The following is a 19,754-nucleotide window of genomic DNA, read 5'->3' on the forward strand; positions in this document are numbered from 1 at the left end:
AATCCCCCACGTTCGATATTGGTCAGAGAAGAATGAACTAAGGCCGGATCCAGTGAAAGCAAGGCAGATCTTTATTATTCTGTTGCAACAACCGTACTCAACTTCCTTGGTAGGCGGCGAGGACCCAGAACAAAGGTGTGCAGGAACTTTTAAAGGCTTTAGAAATTGCCCAGCCCCTTAGTTAGGGCCACCCAAAAAGGATCAAACTTGTGTCACATAAAGAGGGGGTCTGCAACAGAAATTTGAGTCTGTGGCTTTTCTCCTGTCTGTCAAGATATCCAATAATTGTTTGCTGATTGTCCTATCTGGGCCATTCTTTTGAAATGATAAATACAGTAGCACCTCAGTTTGCATTACCCTCAGGTAACGCAAACTTTGGGTTGCGAAAGTGGCAAACCCAGAAGTGTTTCACCCCATGCTCATGCACAGAAGTGGTCTATCACTTGGGTTGCGAAAACCTCAGGATCCGGCCGGCCCTCCGGAACGGATCCCATTCACAACCGAAGGTACCACTGTACCTTAATTCCTGAATCCCATTCATCAAATTTCTTCTTCTTTCTTCTTCTTTGGTGATCCCTCATAGCCGAGTAAGATTGTCTTCCATGAACAGGGTCTTCACAGTGAGTCTCTAAGTGACTGTGGAGGCCAGTTCTGGATCCACACGTCCTTCCATAGTGGGGACATTGGTTTCCAGGTGGGAGTGGATCACGGTGAAGGTTTGCCAAACGTGCCTTCCTCTTAGCATGTTTCTCCCTTTCATCCTGAGTTCGAGTGTCTTCAAAGCCCATGACACCTTTGGTAAAGGCTGTTCTCCAACTGGAGCGCTCACAGACCAGTGTTTCCCAGTTGTTGGTGTTTATACTACAATTTTAAATATTTACCTTGAGAGCACCTTTAAACCTCTTTTTTTGACCACCACCATTGTTGTTTAGTCGTTTAGTCGTGTCCGACTCTTCGTGACCCCATGGACCAGAGCACGCCAGGCACTCCTGTCTTCCACTGCCTTTACCTGTCGACCACCACCATTACGCTTTCCATTTTTAAGTTCAGAATAGAGTAGTTGCTTTGGAAGATGACAATCAGGCATCTGAACATCATGACCAGTCCAACGAAGTTGATGTTGAAGAATTATTGTTTCGACACTGGTGATCTTTGCTTCTTCCAGTACACTGGCACTAGTTCGCCTGTCTTCCCAAGTGAATGTGTAAAAATTTTCAGAGACACTGTTGATGGAATCTTTTGAGGAGTTGGAGATGGTGTTTGTAAGTGGTCCATGTTTCACAAGCAGACAGTAAGGTTGGTAGTATAATAGCTTTGTAAACAAGCATTTTGGTTTTCTCTGCCAATGTCCCAGTCCTCAAACACTCTGCACTTCAATCAGGAGAAAGCCGCACTCGCAGAGTTCAGGCAATGCTGGATTTTGGCATCAATGTTGGCCCTTGTGGAAAGACAAGGTTGGAGGTTGGAGAAGTGATCGACATTTTCCAACATTAAAGCATTGAGTTGGATTTGTGGTGCTGCAGAGGGGTTGTTTTGGCCAGTCTGGGCCATTCTTTTGAAATGGTAAATACTTCAATTCCTGAATGTCATTCCCCAATTTTACACCTATTGATGTACAGAAGATGCTCTGTTGACAGGTCCACTCTGCTTAACAGATACTTGCCAGACCGTTTTTTGCAGAGTGGGATGTGGGTGGCGCTGTGGTCTAAACCACAGAGCCTAGGGCTTGCCGATCAGACGGTCAGGGTGAGCTCCTGTTGCTTGGTCCCTGCTCCTGCCCACCTAGCAGTTTGAAAGCACGTCAAAGTGCAGGTAGATAAATAGGTACCACTCCGGCGGGAAAGTAAATGGTGTTTCCATGCGCTGCTCTGGTTTCGCCAGAAGCGGCTTAGTCATGCTGGCCACATGACCTGGAAGCTGTACGCCAGTTCCTTCGGCCAGTAAAGCGAGATGAGCGCCGCAAGCCCAGAGTCGTCCGCGACTGGACCTAATGGTCAGGGGTCCCTTTACCTTTAAGCCCCTTCATTCCAAGCAGTTTACAACAGTTTGTTTATTTACAGGATTTACACATGAAAAATAGCAATTTGGAAAGCCCTCCCCCCCCCGGCCAATACTCTGCTTTTGCAGAGAACGATCTGAGGTCACTTAAGAGTGTGGCTCCGGGATTGGTGTCCTGCACCATTTCAGAATATGGTTTGTATGTGTGCCCACACTGTGTATTATTGAACATTTATTTTATTGACAATTAGAGGGAAGCGTGCTTTGTTTGTTCTCGTGTAACACGCTCACCTGGAGACAAATAAGCTACTGGTGATGGCAAGAAGGGGGTTCATTGCTGGAAGAAGCCATGCTGACTCCTCCAGAGAAGGCCTTGCCTGTTGGGGGTCTTTGTGCGTACTTTGGCCCTACTGAGCTCACACTGGCTGTGGATATTGAGTGTTCTTCTCGCAGATGTATCTGGTTTTTGTTGAACAGTGACACCATTGCAGGGCTCCTTGGCTCATTTGAACGCAGCTGTTCCAAGGACTGCTACAAGTCCCAATACTTTCAGCTCTAGAAAGACAAAAATGACAGTCAAGGAAAAAAGACTCAATCCCTCCTCACCATTCATCATTATCTAAGGCCCTTCTTCATGTGCCTCCTCCTTGAGAGGTCTGGAAGGTGGCAACATGGGAACGGGCCTTCTCTGCGGTGGCTCCCTGTCTGTGGAATGCTCCCCCCAGGGAAGTTCGCCTGGCACCTTCATTATACACCTTAAGGTGCCAGGCGAAAATGTTCCTTTTTAAACAGGCCTTTGGTTGATCTGATTGACATCCTATACCCTTTTTAAAATGCTGGCTCTTTTTTTGGGGGGGGGGCTATTGAGTTATTGTTTTGATTTTGATTTTATATATGTGATATTTTACGTGAACCGCCCTGAGGCCTTCGGGGGGGGGGCAGTTAAACGACTCTCCCCAAATCCCAAGTCCCCACCACAGCCTCTAACTAAGGCCAGGACAATGACCATTGTCACAGGCACCAGACATACACAACAGCCACGTGTACCAGCCACGTTTTGCAGAATCTGAATTGTCAGTGGTGGCCAGTTTAGGAGGAGCCTGTTTGGGGGCTGCAAAATATCTTCTGGGAGGAGAATCCAGATCCGTCCAAACCAGGGACAGGCAAAGTCTCTTTTTGCCCTCCCGTTTCCCCCAGGAAAATCGGATCTTTACCAGCGAATCAGAGCAAAGGTCAATTCAGGTTTTCCCAGAATTGCTTTCACTGGTAAAGGGAAGGTTTTTGTGAGGCTAAGCCCTCTAAGAAGGGGAAAGGCTGCAGATTCCAGGGGTGGCTGTAGGAGGAACTATGTTCAGCCCAAGCAAATCTGATTTAATGGGTAGCAAAGGGACCCCCCTCTCTTCCACTTACCCTTCATAGCCCGTACCATCAACCCATTTCCAGGACTCTGGACTCCAGACTTTTTTAAGTCCAATCCAGTATTGATCATGCTAGGAGAAATAATAAAATGTTCATGGAGAAGGACCTCCTTCCCAATGAGACTTTCCTTTCTTACTTTTTAAGAGACTCATATATAAAAAACTAATACAGTTAATTAGAGTCTACAGGAAACTAGAGAGTAGCAGGAAAATTTGCTTTTTCTCTAGCTGGCTATGGGGCAACTAGATACTCCAAAATCAGGTGCCCTGGTTGGCTTCCCAGCACACACCTTGCTCTGGTGCAAAGTGGTCTGGAAGAAGACCCAGGTCCAGAATGCAGAAGATGTGAATTGAGGATTAATTCTGTAAAGTGAAATTTAAAACCTTCTATCCCACATGTGTGGGCGAAATAAAAACGGAAACGGGAGGTGAAGCCTTTTTAGCAGAATAAAACACTTAAATGTTTTTGCAGCTTACTGAAGTTGAGGAATAAGGCAGTTATACATTTATTTCCCCTTTTATTTGTGGTCTGCTGACCTTCCCCTTGTTCACATCTGTTTCTGAGACTGAATTACATGTTTTAGTAAATTTTTTTAAATAAAAAACCCCCTGTTTACTCACATTTCAGTGCAGGCAGCATTTACAGCAAATATAATAAGTTGATAAATACTTCTAAGCTACAGTAAAATAAAAGTTGGTAGTCTTGGCTAACATGGCTGCAAACCCCACACAGAATGTGCCATGGTACCCCTTCCAGGTCATGGGGGGGGTTGCATCTGCACTGAGAAATCATGGGTTATCTCTTTCCTCTTGCTCCCTGTCCTGGTGGATATTTCTGCAAGATCTGTTAGACTCTGGACTTGACTCCCCAGCACCAGCAGCCCCATTCCTTAAAGTCTGAGGCATTTGCACCCCAAAGTTATTACCTCATCAATGACTGTGGCATCCCATAATTCTTTTGCACTCCAGGACTTTAAAACAAGCAGCTGAGATGATTCCCTCATGCAGGCTTTCTGGCTTTCCTCCCAAGTCTTCATTTCCTGTGAAATCCGCAGGCATTTCCACCCAAATAACTTCCATTCTCGGGGACAGTAGGCTGGAGAAGGCAAGGGAAAGTCAAGGGAAGGTGTTCAGCTGAAAGCCACCTGGTCTCAGGCCGGCTTAGGGGGGGACCCACTCTGGTGGGGCCCTGGTCTGTCCCCAGTCCATGGGCTGAGAGTCTATGAGAGGGAGAGGGGGTGTCGTGGGTGACGTGGATCATGGTGCCCACACCAAAGAGAAGCTGGATGGGGGAGGGGACACTTTCCACATGTATTCCCAGGGCTTTGGCAGGTGGGCAAGGAGTGTCAGGGCCCCTGCCAGGGAGTCTGCAGGTGCTCCTGGGTGTGTCTGCAGGTGCCATCAGAGACATAGTGCTGCCTGCACAGGAATCCAGTGGAGAGGCTGGGGCCGGGGGCCAAGGCGTTAGAGATCCAAGGTACAACTGTAATTGTGTACATTAAATAATATTGATAATACAGTGGTACCTCGGGTTAAGAACTTAATTCGTTCTGGAGGTTCGTTCTTAACCTGAAACTGTTCTGAACCTGAAGCACCACTTTAGCTAATGGGGCCTCCTGCTGCTGCCACACCGCCAGAGCACGATTTCTGTTCTTATCCTGAAGCAAACCTGAGGTACTATTTCTGGGTTAGCGGAGTCTGTAACCTGAAGTGTATGTAACCTGAATCGTATGTAACCCGAGGTACTACTGTATTGTGAACACTTTAATATACAGTATGGAAATCTAATTCAGTTTGTACTCTTGCAGCCCACGTGCTCTGAGAGGTTGGGCCACCCTGCCCTGTAGGATCCCAATCCTCTTCCACCACCTGAGAGGCAGGTGATAGAATACGGTGCGCAGGGAGCCTGCCCCGCCTCCTGATCTGAATGCAACGGACATATCCTTCTGTTGGCAAGTTATACCTCGTTCCAGTTTTCCCCTCATCTCCTCCAACTGCTGCTGAACAATCTCCTTCTCCTCCTGCAGCCTTGCTTTGTCCTCTTGCTGCTGCTCTTTCTCCTCTTCCAGCTCTTTCTTATACTTTTCCAGCTCTTCCTTCTCCTGCTGCAGCTTCTCCTTCTCCTCCTGCGTGAGCATCAGGCTCTGGTTGGCTTCCCTCAGCTGCTCCTGCGTCCTGTTCCCAGCAGCCAGGCAGCTCCACAGGCTCCCGTTGGTGGAGTGGAGCTCCTCCTGGGCCTCTTCCAGCTGGGCCTGGGTCTGGGCCAGCCTGCCCTCCTGGGAGCCCATTCTCCGTTCCAGGGCACTGCCATCTTCAGTCGCCTGCTGCAGCTGCCGTGAGACCTGCCAGTCTGCAGAGCACAAGCAGGGGTGACATGAGAGGAGGAGGAGGAGGAGGAGGAGGAGGAGGAAAAGGCACCTTCAGGTGCCAGGAAAGAGCATGACAGAGGGGAGCCAGTCTCCACTGCGGGTGCCCAAAGGCAGGCTGCTCAGAGAGATACAAATGGGGGGTATACATCAGAGGAGTTTTGAATTATGGTGCTTGAGAGTCCCATGGACTGCAAGAAGATCAAACCTCTCCATTCTGAAGGAAATCAGCCCTGAGTGCTCACTGGAAGGACAGATCCTGAAGCTGAGGCTCCAAGACTTTGGCCACCTCAGGAGAAGAGAAGACTCCCTGGAAAAGACCCTGATGTTGGGAAAGATGGAGGGCACAAGGAGAAGGGGATGAGATGGTGGGGCCGTGTTCTTGAGGCTACCAACATGAGGAGGGCAGTGGAAAACAGGAGGGCCTGATGTGCTCGGGTCCAGGGGGTCACAAAGTGTCGGACACCACTAAACGACTCAACAACAACAACAACACATCCTAGGAGACAGTGAGGTACTCTCGCAATGTGAGGATCCAGCTCCCCTTGAACCTGACCACTGACCATGCAGGTTGGGACTGGTGGGAACTGGAGTTGAACACTACCTGGAGGGCACCAGGCAGACCCTCTCTGAGCCCAGGCTCCAGGGTAAGCTCCTGCGACACTTATTATATTTTATTTATTAAATTTATATGCTGCCCTTTATCAAAAGGTCTCAGGGTGGTTCACAGACATTTTCCCCCTCCCCCATTTATCAGGTCAATGGGCTTGGGCAGGGGGCACCCGCTACTCACATCGGACCCCCAGTCCTATGGCGGTGGAAAGAAGGAAGAGGCAGGTGGCCAACAATGCCAGGATGGCGTACCAGGTCCGACGGTCTGACTCTGGAAGAGAAACTCAGTGGGGTCAGTTTGGGGTTCCTGTGGAATGGGGTCAACCCTCAAAGGAAGCCAGATCCTGGAGGGAGGGCTGGGAACTGAAGGCAGCCCCAAATCCCTGTCAGGCCCAAGCTTCTCTGCTGCAGTCGGGGCCAATCTCATTTGTGGGGGAAGGAGCAGGCTCCTTTGGGGTCCTCTCTCCTCTTGTTCGGTGGGGCCCCCCTCTCATGCAGAGCCCAAACACCCCAAGATGAGGAGAGCCACTGTCCCAAGTCAGACGGGTGGAATGGCTGCGGAAACCCCAAGATTCCCTTCAGATTTATATTCTGCATAGTTGAAAAGGATCCAGTGATAATTTGAGTAAAAAGTTCATGAAATTAAAGCCTCTTTGGGAGCCCTTCTTCAGTCTGAAAATCTGGAGGTGCATAATCTCAGGATGAAAAACATTCTAAACACAGAAAAACCCAGGATGGGAAGCCTGTTCAATACCCCAGAACAGTTTGGAGGTGCCTGTTGTCTCCTTTCTGGAAGGCCCTGAACCCCAAAGGCTCCCCTTAAACAGGCTAGGAATTTCCCCAGCCCTAGAACTGCCTGGTTTGTTGGTGATCGTGATGCTATAAAGGGCTGTAAGTTTTACTTACTGAGTGCCAACCAGCTTTCAAAAAGGAAAAACCAGGACACACCAAAAGTTGTTGAACTTCTTTTTAGGAAGACTCCAAACCTATTGAGTTCTACTTTTCACTATGGATCGCTATGGCAACTCTCATTTTAAATGCCCCCACTACAGTATATGTAGGCTGTAGAAGCTGTGAGCTATTGCTCTTAACTTTCAACAACAAGTTTGCTGCTTTCCTTCTAAGTCACACGACTGCCCCCTTTAACTCTAAACTGAGGCTTTGTCCTTCTATCTCTGAACTGAGGGAGTGGGGGGGGGTCAGCCAATTACACTGATTAGTGAAAGCTGAACCGTTTGTATCATGTGTAACCTTTTGGACGTTTTACTGGTTCCACTTTGTGAGTTAAATGGTCTGCAGGGTCCAATCCTTTGTGCTTCTGTAGCACCCTGCTTGTGGTTAACGCTTAGCTGGAATGAAATATTCAACGCAGCAATAGAGAAATTAAAATAATAATTTATTTGTCAGACAAATAAATATGAGGCACAGTGGTATATGGTTACCAAGCTCTGGCCTGGCCTCTTGCCATTCTGGCCAGCATTTATTTCCTTAATCCAGCCCCCTTGCTCCTCCTGTGGCTGCCTCTGTCCAATCAGCCTGGTTGAAATTCCTATTGGCTGTTTGCTAGAACCAATCACAAAAGATACACCCATTTCCTCATGCCCTTTTATGGGAAACAAAAAGCTATATATTCTTCTATCTATAAATGACAAATAAGTAGTAATATATCTTACATGTGTCTCAACAAGGAACCTTAATTACCAGCTCACCTCTTGCCCTCCTTGCCCTATTGCCCTCCAAAACAAATGGTTTAATCTCAAATTTTTATCTTAAACAGATGTCAAGGATCATCATTGAAAGATCTCCTTCCTTTGGAGGTCTCTAAACAAAAGCTTGACAAATGCTCTAATGATGTTTCCTGCTTAGCAAGGGGGGCTGGGCTGGTGGCTGATGGCCCCTGTGATCTCTTCCAACTATATGAAATAAGAATCTAGCATAAGGATTTAACATTTCTTAGCTTCTAATTCCTTTGCATAATTACATTTAAGCCAATATATATATTTAATACATAACATAGATAACCTTTTAAAAGGAAAAGAAATCTTAAAAGGATCTCAGTTTAAGAAAGAAACAACTTTAGAAAAAGACTTCCCAAAATACTCTCTTCTCCAGCCAAGCCAGTTGCCTTTTTCACTGCTCTTGACCTTTCAACCTTAGGAAAATATGGCTCAAGTTTAATGGGAGGCACATGGTTTTATTTTACTATTTACCCACTCTTAATTATGTTTATCTCTTTTTTATCTTCTGTAATATGTAGGGTCAGTGTAACCTTGGCTGTCAGCCTGTAATTCCCTTTTTACGACTTTGAGAATTGTTTTCTGCTATAAATCAGGGGGCCCCCTTGTCTAGGAGTAAAAACATTGCCAAGGTTCTTAGGCAGCTGCTCTTCTGCCTGGCATGAAACATTTGAAGATCTTTAAGCTCATTTTAAGATACAGGCCCTGATCAAAATATAAGCTTGCTAAAAATGCAGGCTTATGATTAGATGCCTCACTTCTGGCCCAGTAGATCCTGAGGGTCCTAAGCCCATCAGGTGTTATGAAGAGGAGACTCGGTTCCTTGAGTTTGTTCTTGTTCATGATGACAGTGAAGTTCCCAATGAGGTTGTGAGAGCCTGTGCAACTCCATCTTTTTGTGAAATGGCCAGGACATCAATGCATAGTGGTGTCTTTTCAGGCACTATAACCCAAGCAGGATGCGGTCAAACTCTGCCTTCCTCAAAGCAGCTCAACATTGAAGGGTAGTTAGGAGAGAACAACGTCTTCTTTCTTTTCATCCCACTGTTTCTTGCAGCGGTGGAGGGGGAAGTTGCCTTCCTGGTGGTGGGAATATTGAGCAACTGCCATTAACAGGACTCCTGAATCCTCTCTGTGGCTTTTAGTGGAGGGTGAATGGGTGTAGGGGATAGAGAAGCTAAGATAGAAATGTGGGGCTAAATAAAATTAAAACAAACAAAAAAACTGAGGGCATGGGGCCGCCCAGTTGTCTTCTTGCACGGAGCCCATTTCCTTTGTTCTCCTAATAGCTGCTCACCCAGGCGATCCCTTGACACAGGAAGCTAGCCTGGCTTCTAGTTTAACAACTGCCTACACTCTTCCTTCCACAAACTCATAACAATATTAAGCAGTAAAAACTGCTCAAGGAGGGCCCCAATCCAGCAAGGAGGAAAAGAAGCAAAGATATAATTAGGTGCACAGTTTATGAGCTTCCTGGGCAGCGAGTGTCACTGTTTCTTTGCACAGCGCCTGCCGAATAGTAGTGGGAGCTCAGTTGGCAGAGCCTGAGGCTCTTAACCTCACCGTCATGGGTTCAAGCCCCACACTGGGCAAAAGATTCCTCCATTGCAGGGAGTTGGCTATCTGTAGGGGGTTCTTTAGGGACGCAGGTGGCGCTGTGGGTTAAAGCCTCAGCGCCTAGGACTTGCCGATCGAAAGGTCGGTGGTTCGAATCCCTGCGGCGGGGTGCGCTCCCGCTGCTCGGTCCCAGCGCCTGCCAACCTAGCAGTTCGAAAGCACCTCCGGGTGCAAGTAGATAAATAGGGACCGCTTAGTGGCGGGAAGGTAAACGGCGTTTCCGTGTGTGGCTCTGGCTCGCCAGAGCAGCGATGTCACGCTGGCCACGTGACCCAGAAGTGTCTCCGGACAGCGCTGGCCCCTGGCCTCTTAAGTGAGATGGGCGCACAACCCCAGAGTCTGTCAAGACTGGCCCGTACGGGCAGGGGTACCTTTACCTTTACCTTTTGGGGGGTTCTTTAGTCATGACGCCTGCATGGCCTGTTTGAGGTCTGCTGTGACTCCCTTTATTAAGGCCTTTGAATTCTTTGGTTCAAGTCACAAATTCACCTGAGGTTCTTTTGAGCACTTAAATTGTCCTACCTAAGATGTGATGTTTCAATACAGGGTAATATTATTAACCTATATTAATGGGCTCCTTGCCGTGAGTGCAGAGGATGAGGAAGATAAGAAACCAATGTTTTTTTTTTAAAAAAAGGGGTTTTGAGAAGCCTACATTTTCAGAGGATTTCTGAGAAATGTGTGGTTTAAAAAAAAACACAACTTCTGCAAAACACCTGAAAGAGCCCTTTGGGGTTGATGGAGGTTTTTGCTTCAGTGGGAGAAACCCAACCTCTGTCAGTTCTGTGGCTGCAAGGCCCCCAGTTGTTATCAAAGGGGTCCTTTTTTGAAAGAGAAACAGGGCCCTTACCTTTCAGAAGTGAGGGACCTTTCAGAGAAGCCCCCCCCCCCAGCCACGAGGAAAACTGGAGTGTGTTCCTGGTAGATCCCAAGGTGGCCAGGATCCACTGGGGAGAGGCACCAGTGGCGAAAAGGAGCCCCTGGGTTGAAAACTGAGCCCAGGCGACTAGAAGCTTGGTGGCGCCTGATGTTGGGGTCAGTAATCTCCCTTCTCAGGTCATAGGGAATGTGGGATTATGCTCAGAAGACCCTGAGAAGATTCCCCTGCTGGAATCTGGCAGGTAGCGAGGAGGGACTGACTGGGAAGTGGCCTTCAGGTGGGAGTTAAGGGACAGACCTTGAGGGCAGGTTTAAACCCTTTCCTAATATGTTCAAAATGCCTGTTGGCTCCAACGGAGGATGCAGGTGGCTTAGGACTTGGCCAGCACTCAAATGACGTGAAGGTACTTTCAAAAATGTACAAATTACTATTAGAATGGTTTACAAAAGATGAAGAAATTAAGGCAATGATGATACACGCAAGAGATTTCGGATACAATATCCAGTTTTCATCATGGGAAAAGTTATTGAAAGAAGATTTTAATTTTGCTGCTTGCTGTTCATTGAAGGAAAATGATATGAAAATGATGCACCGTTGGTATTTAAATAGAAGGGGAAGAAATGGAGGAGTGAGACAGACTTCCGGAGGCGGCGCGTCTGGCAATGGCTGCCCTCTTCTAACTGCGAAGAGGGAGCTCCGCAGGAACGGGTCGTCCGCTACGGCGCAGCGGAGACCCACACCGGAAAACCACAGGCAGCGTAAGCCTGTGGCCGTGGGACTCGGCGGGCACCAGGAGCGCTCCCCGAAACGTTGAAGGGACCTCGTAAGAGGCTCCGGAACGTAGAAGCGGGTGCGGTGCTGTGAGTCAATCGCTCTTTCTGCGGAGTGAAGCCGCGTAGCTGCTGTCGGCGAGCGCTGTCCTTTTTTCCTGGAATCATTCGGCTTGGAACCAACAACTCGTGAGTAAGACAAGAAAAGATAAGGTTTGGGACCAAAATTTTCGCTAATTTGGCTAAAAACGAGAGACGCAACCAGGAAGTCCGTCTCTTGCCACTGCTTAAGATCTAAAGCAAAGGCTTTGACGTTTGGAGCCTTTAGAAGTGTCAAAGGACAATCAATTCTTACATCTACTTAAGCTACTTTAGGACTTAACTTTTGAAAGTTTTATTTTAATTTATGAACTGCCTGATACCTCCACTGTTGGATTTACAAATTGATCAAGAATCCCAGGCAGTTGGACTGCCTAGACACTAGAACTGTCAGATTGCAAGACTTTGATATTTTGTTACTGGAGCTAGTATTAGCTGAGCCTAAAAGGAACTGTTGCTTTGAATTGTTACATCTTGCACTTATTGAGACATTGTTATATATTGAGACCAACTCTGCTAAATACAACTGCTGAAGGTTTTTCAAGAAATTAAAGGCTGTTTGGACATTCTTTTAAAAGTATTATTTGACTTCTTCCTTACAATACAAGTGGACTCCCCCTAGAGGATCTTTGGATTTACAATTATATGTGACTTTTCTTTTGGTTTCCTTTCCTCCTATGTGGTTGTTTATCTCATGGGCTTGTGGATTCCCATGAGAACATACTCAGTTTGACCTTGACTCGTGGACAGAAGTGGAATGAGCGGCACTGGGAGACAAACAAGAGCGGGTAAAGCAAAAAAGCAAACAACTTTGAATTTACTTTCCCAGCCGCGCAGATCATCGGTCCCTGCTGTTTTGGAACTAGAAGAAAGGGAGCAGCTGTCGGGTGAAGATATGGCAGCAGGTGGAACTGCTTCAGTATTAGACAAAATTCTTGAAAAATTGGAAGGCTTAGATAAAAAGGTGGATGATCAAACGGCAAAGATTGATCAGACCAGAGACTCTGTTAACAAGTTAACTGAACAAGTTATTTCGAACGCTCAAGCAATTAGCAATTTATCTGAATCCACTGTAGAAAATCGGAGATTGGCAGAGGAAGCCATTCAGAGAACTGCAGTATTGGAGCAGGAGGTGAGACCACTCCATAAGCAGGCTGGGGAACAACAGGCCTATCTGTCTATGATTGAACTTCGGGCCAGGGAAAACAACCTAAAATTGAGGTTTATACCAGAACTTGAACTTGAACAAGGGAACTTAACTGAGTTTTTAACTAAAGAGTTTTCCAAGTGGTGGCCTTTGGAGGAGGAAAAGGACTTTAAAATTATGACTGCTTTCAGACTTGGAAAACTTATAAGGAAGGACAAGCCCAGAGACTGTTTGATTACCCTGAGATCCAAGGAGGAAAGGGATAAAATATTAGGACTACATTACGGAAAGTCACTCAAAATTTTGGACAAAAGAGCAGAGATTTACAAGGATATTCCTAAACAACTTTTGGTTCTTAGATCCACCTACCTTGAATTAGTCAAGCTGTTGAGGAGCAACCTGATTATCTTTAGGTGGGAATTTCCACAAGGACTATCTTTTACGTTCAGGGGGAAGAAGATTAAAATTAAAACAGCTGAAGACAGAGATAATTTTTTGAATTCGTACGGAGAGGACCTTCAGAAAGGGATTGAAAGACCCTCAGGGGCTGGACCACAGCCTGAACCCACATCTACACCTTTGGGGTCGGTAGACCAGGATAAAAAGATACCACCACTAGAACAATAACAGATTTGACCAGGATGTCTCTGCAACTTCTGAGCTGGAACATAAATGGCGCCAACATTCCGGAGAAAAGGAGAAGGATATTTCATATCTTGAAAAAAGAACAATTGGACGTTATTTGCTTGCAAGAAACACATGTGACTAGGCTACATAGAAAAGTGTTAATAAACAAAAGATTAGGCCAATAATTTATTTCATCGGACCGAGTAAAGAAAAGAGGTGTGGTGATATACGCAAAAGAGAGCCTGTCACCAAAATTTTTATTTAAAGATGAACAAGGACGAATTTTGGCAATAGAGATCCAGACCCAAGGAGAAAAGTTTTTGTTATTAGGAATTTATGCGCCAAATGAGGGAAAATCGGAATTCTACAAGAAGCTGCATGAGATTATGCTGGACTATCTGGACTATGATAACATCATTATGATGGGAGATTTGAATGGAGTGGTATCAACCAATATGGATAAGTCACATAGCCAAAACGTGACAAAAGACGGCAGACTACCGAAAACATTCTTTGACATGACTGACAACATGGACTTGATTGACATTTGGAGAACAAAGAACCCTCTAGGAAGGGAAGGAACATTCTTTTCTGAAGCCCAACTGACATGGACAAGAATCGACCAAATTTGGATAACCAGAGGCCTGGCACCCAAGATAAAAAAAGTGGAAATCTGCCCAAAGACTTGCTCCGACCATAATGCGGTGAAGATGGATATGAGATTAACTCCAACCGGCTCCTTTAGATGGAGGATGAATGACAACTTGTTTAGAGATCAGGATATTATTAAAAAGGCCCAAAAAGCTTTGAAGGACTATTTTGAGATAAACCTGAATACTACGGTGGAAAAAAGAACTGTATGGGACGCAAGTAAGGCGGTCATGAGGGGGTTTCTGATACAACAGAATACTATCAAGAAAAAAGTACAGAATGATAAGAAAGATAAGATCTTGGAGAAAATTAAAGAAGGCGAGAAGAAGTTACGATCGAGACCGAAATCAAAGGAGATATTAAGAGAAATCAAACATTATCAAGCACAATATTCAAAACTGATAAACCAGGAAGTGGAATGGAAAGTTAAGTTAATGAAACAAAGATCCTTTGAATCGGCAAACAAATGTGGAAAGCTGCTAGCATGGCAGCTGAAAAAGAGACAAAAGCTGAACACAGTAACAAATTTAGAAATTGAGGGAAGAAATATTCAGAACCCAGTGGAAATCAGAAAGTCCTTCCAGAGATATTTCAAACAACTATATACTCAAGGGCCGCAAAATGAATCAGAGATAGAACAGTTTCTAAAGAAGAATGGTTTACCAAAGTTGACTCTTCGGAATAGAACAATCCTGAATTATAAAATAACACAATTAGAGATCGAGGAGGCCATTCAGAACATGCAATTGGGCTAGTCTCCAGGGCCAGATGGGCTTACCTCCAAATATTATAAGACATTGAAAGACTATTTGATACATCCATTAATGGAGGTTTGCAATGAAATTATGGAGGGGAAGAAGGCACCGGAGTCGTGGAAAGAAGCTTTCATCACATTGATACCTAAACTAGAAACTGAAAAGACACAACTTAAGAATTACCGCCCCATCTCCCTCCTAAATGTGGATTACAAAATATTTGCAGACATTTTAGCAAGTAGATTTAAAAAAGTCTTAAATGAAGTAATTCACAAGGACCAGGCAGGCTTTCTCCCAGGTAGACATTTGTTTGCAAACACAAGGAACATTATTGATATTTTGGAACTCTTGCAAACAAACATTAATACAAAAGCAGTTTTGATATTTATAGACGCGGAGAAGGCCTTTGATAATATCTCCTTGAAGTTTATGAAGAAAAATTTGTTAGGAATGGGAGTGGGGCGGGGGTTTTATAATGGGATAGAGGCAATTTATTCAGAGCAAAAGGCAAAACTGATAGTTAACAATGTGGTGACAGAAGAGTTTAGAATTGAAAAAGGAAGACGACAAGGTTGCCCTATATCCCCTTTGTTATTTATATCGGTCCTAGAAGTGCTCTTGAATATGATCAGAGGAGACCGGTGGGTGGAAGGTATCCAGGTCGGAGCGAAACAATACAAACTGAAAGCATTTGCAGATGACCTAGTTTTGACCCTACAGGAGCCAGAGCCCAGTACTAAAAGGGTATTACAACTGATTTATGAGTTTGGTCGAGTGGCGGGATTTAAGCTTAATAAGCAAAAAACTAAGGTCTTGGGAAAAAATTTGACTTCTTCAGAATCAGAAAGGTTTCAGAAAGAGACAGAATTAAATGTGGTTAAAAAAGTGAGATACCTAGGGGTAAATATAACAGCGAAGAACAGGAATTTATTTAAAGACAATTATGAAAAATGTTGGTCTGAAATTAAAAGGGATTTAGATGCTTGGTCAAGACTGAAACTTTCTTTGACAGGACGTATTGCTGCAATTAAGATGAATGTATTGCCAAAAATGTTATTTTTGTTTCAAACTTTGCAGATTGTGGACAAAATGGAGTGTTTTGGGAGGTGGCAGAGATATATTTCAAGATTTGTCTGGCAGGGCAAAAAGCCCAGAATTAAGTTTAAGATATTAACTGACGCTAAAGAAAGAGGGGGATTTGCCCTGCCAGACCTAAAGTTGTATTATGAATCAGCAGCTTTCTGCTGGTTGAAAGACTGGCTACTTCTTGAGAACACTGATGTTTTAGATTTGGAAGGATTCAACAATGCGTTTGGGTGGCATGCATATCTGTGGTATGACAAGGCTAAAATACATAAGAATTTCAAGAACCATGTTGTCAGAAAAGCAGTATTTAATGTCTGGTTGAAATATAAAGACTTATTGGAAAATAAGACCCCAAGGTGGTTATCACCAATGGAGGCTAAGGCCTTGAAAAAACTCAGTATGGAGGCCAAATGGCCGAAATATTGGGAAATAATAGAAAAAGATGGAGATAACTGGAGGTTGCAGAGTATGGAGAAAATAAAAGACAAAGTGCGAGATTGGCTACATTATGCTCAGATTAAAGAAGTTTTTAAGTTGGATAAAAAGGTAGGATTCCAGGTGGAAAAATCAAAGTTAGAAACTGAACTGTTAGAACCCAGCTCTAAGATACTTTCAAGAATGTATAATTTGCTGTTAAAATGGAATACACAGGATGAAACGGTCAAATCAGCCATGATAAAATGGGCACAGGACATAGGGTACAACATCATGTTTGCTGACTGGGAAAAGTTATGGACCACAGGTTTGAGATTTACGGCATGTAATGCCTTGAAAGAAAATATTATGAAAATGATATACAGGTGGTACATGACCCCAGTCAAGCTTGCAAAGATATACCATGTGTCTGATAATAAATGTTGGAAGTGTAAAGAAGCTGAAGGAACATTCTTTCACCTCTGGTGGACTTGCCCTAGAGTGAAGGTTTTCTGGGAAATGATTTATAATGAACTGAAAAAGGTATTTAAGTATACCTTCCTTAAGAAACCAGAGGCCTTTCTCTTGGGCATTGTTGGTCAGAGTGTGCAAAAGAAGGATCGAACCTTTTTTATGTATGCTACAACAGCAGCAAGGATACTCATCGCTAAAAGCTGGAAAACTCAAGAATTACCCACACTGGAAGAATGGCAGATGCAACTGATAGACTATATGGAACTGGCGGAGATGACTGGCAGAATCCGAGACCTGGGAGAAGAACTGGTGGAGGAGGACTGGAAGAAATTTAAGGACTATCTACAAAAATATTGTAAATTGTATGAATGTTAAGAAAGATGTAAGATTAGCAAAAACACGGCTCCAACAAACTAGTTATAAAGATTATAAATTTAAATTTAATTGGTTGATGAAAAGATAAATTTTGGATAAGTAATATTTTATGATTAAGCTTCAATAAGAGTATGTTAAATTCCAAAATTTGAGACATTAAATATTGGAAAATTATATTATATGAATTAAATTAAGTTAATAATTTGCTGGTAAAATCTATGTTTAGGAAGCAGGAACAAGAGATGTGAGGAAGTCCAAAGTTGAGAATGAAATGTGGACAATGGAAAATACTTTGTTATTATGTATGTTTTTTATTGGTTATACAAAAATTTAATAAATATTATTATAAAAAAAAAGGAAGTGAGAGATTTTACTTTCTTGGGCTCCATGATCACTGCAGATGGTGACAGCAGTTACAAAATTAAAAGACTCCTGCTTCTTGGGAGAAAAGCAATGACAAACCTAGACAACATCTTAAAAAGCAGAGACATCACCTTGCCAACAAAGGTCCATATAGTTCCAGCTATGGTTTTCCCAGTAGTGATGTATGGAAGTGAGAGCTGGACCAAAAAGAAGGCTGATAAACAACAACAAAAATTGCTAAAATGTATAGAAGTAGCTCAAATTTGGGCTGGAATTGTGAAGGGAAAGAGGGTACCTTCTACCATATGTGGTGGTCCTGTGGAGTGATAAAAGCTTTCTGGTATATAATGATATATAATGAGTTAAAGAAAATGTTTAAGAAAACTTTTCTTAAAAAACCAGAAGCTTTTTTGTTAGGTATAATAGTTGAAGAGATACCAAAAGAAGACAAAAGACTTTTCATGTATGCAAGGACGGCAGGGAGAATGCTTCTAGCCCAGAGATGGAAAGAGAGTGAAGGGCCAACCAGAGAAGAACGACAGACCAAGTTGATGGAATATGTAGAGATGGCAAGACTAATGGGAAAGATCAGAAACCAGGAAGATCAAGTATTCCTAAAAGACTGGAATAATTTTTAACTTAGTAAAAAGACCACTGCAAACAGTTAAAATCACTGGCAAGGATGCAATGACATTTATAATGTGAAATGAACTTTGGAAACTATGAATATGCAACAGATAGATAACAGAAAAAGATGCAAAAAAAGAAACATTTTCTTTGGAAATGGAAGCCATGGAGGGAGGGGAGGAAGTCCGAAGGTGCAAAAGAACCTTTTTATTTTATGTTTTGAAATAGTTTACGTTATAATGTATAAATTTATGTAAAACCAATATATATATATATATATAAAGGACCTGGCCGACACTCACCTTTCGTGCCCTCGGTGGGGGTGGGATTCCTCTCTTCCTGGCAGGGGGGTCCCCAGACATTCTCGTAGGTCAGCTCTCCCTCGCTGGGGTCTGGAAGAGGAGCCGAGGGGTGAGGCATGGGGGGGGACCCGGAGGGGACCCTGGTGAGGGGATCGGGGCCAGTTGGCTCTGTGTACCTTTCTCCTGGCTCTTCTCTGGAGGGGTCCTCACGAAGCGCAGGTCAGCGTAGGTCACACCCTGTGACATCCTGGGGGGGGGGGGGGTCCTGTCTCACCTGGACTAGTGGCAACGGGAGATGTTGGGCTGGGGGGGAGCTCCTGGGCTCTCTGCAGAAAAAAGAGGAAAGTGGTGGCAAATTAGAGAAAGTGAAATGTGAGAGACTTCCTGCAGTGTATGAAAATAAAAGTCCTACCTTCCTCCTCCCCTGCAATCTCCTCAAGGGACCCAGGCCAGCTGCATGGCCCCCTCAGCGCACCGCGGCGCATCAGAGCATGGCTTCCTCTTTCCCCTTTGCTCCTTCTCGTAATCGGGCAAGTCAGCGTCACAGGCTGACGGAAGGGGCTTCCCCTGCAGGGTGTGTTGCCCCGTCAGCAGAACCTGGACATCCCCACTGCTGCCCCCCTGCGGATCCAGGCCCCCTCCCCTCCCGGACCAGTGAATTACTCTGAGGCCCAAAGATGAATCATAGAATCATAGTCTTGTTGGCTTGGAAGGGAGCCCAAGGATCATCTAGTCTGACCCCCAGCAATGCTGGCACCACAGCCACCCACCTTCTGTTTAAAAACCTCCTTTTCTGTCCTAGGAACCCATTGCTTCGGGTCCCCCCCTCCGGGGCAGCAGGAAACAAGCTTGTTCCCTCTTCCATGTGACAGCCCTTTAGATATTTAGAGACGTCTTTCATATCTCCTCTCAGTCTCCTCTTTTCCAGGCTAAGCAGACCGAGCTCCTTCAACCGTTCCTCATCAGGCTTGGTTTCCAGACCCGTGATCCTCTTGGTTGCCTCCTCTGCACACCTTCCAGCTTGTCCTTATTCTCCTTAAACTGGGATGCAGGCGGGGTCTCACCAAGGCAGGAGACAGCGGTACTGTTACTTACTTGGATCAGGACACAAGACTTCTGTGGATGCGGCCGAGTGTAGCATTAGCCTTTCCCCCCTGCTGCTGCTTCATCCTACTGTTGAAGTGCTAGGGAAGGGGTAGGACCTCTGGTGGGGGACGTATCCTGCTCCTTCTGGGGTCGTTTGAGCATGTTTGGTCCCCACCCTGCACTCTGCTCTAGAAGAGTGGCTCTTACCTGTGGCTCCTAGAAGCTGGCAGCAGGTGGCAGTGGCTACACCCCAGGAATGGTTTCAAGCAGCCAGCTAAACAATGTGAGGGAAGCTTGTTAGAATTCCTGTTCCATGATTGCAATCATGGGATTGTTGTCTATCACATGACG

General features: G+C 45.0%; 1 protein-coding gene across 1 annotated transcript; it reads right to left on the reverse strand.

The window, feature by feature from the left end:
- Positions 1–381: 381 nt before the first annotated feature.
- LOC307226322 (uncharacterized protein) lies at positions 382–18,810 on the reverse strand. Its single transcript, XM_079995068.1, has 7 exons — positions 18,494–18,810; positions 18,318–18,407; positions 6,576–6,665; positions 5,380–5,766; positions 4,343–4,512; positions 3,409–3,488; positions 382–2,553 (listed from the first exon to the last, which is right to left on the reverse strand). Exons 1-7 carry the CDS (start codon positions 18,561–18,563, stop codon positions 2,415–2,417), a joined length of 1,026 nt encoding a protein of 341 aa, XP_079851194.1. The 5' UTR covers positions 18,564–18,810; the 3' UTR covers positions 382–2,414.
- Between the last annotated feature and the right edge of the window lie 944 nt (positions 18,811–19,754).

This window comes from Podarcis cretensis, assembly GCF_951804945.1.
Source record: "Podarcis cretensis genome assembly, chromosome: 11".
NCBI classification, from domain to species: domain Eukaryota; kingdom Metazoa; phylum Chordata; class Lepidosauria; order Squamata; family Lacertidae; genus Podarcis; species Podarcis cretensis.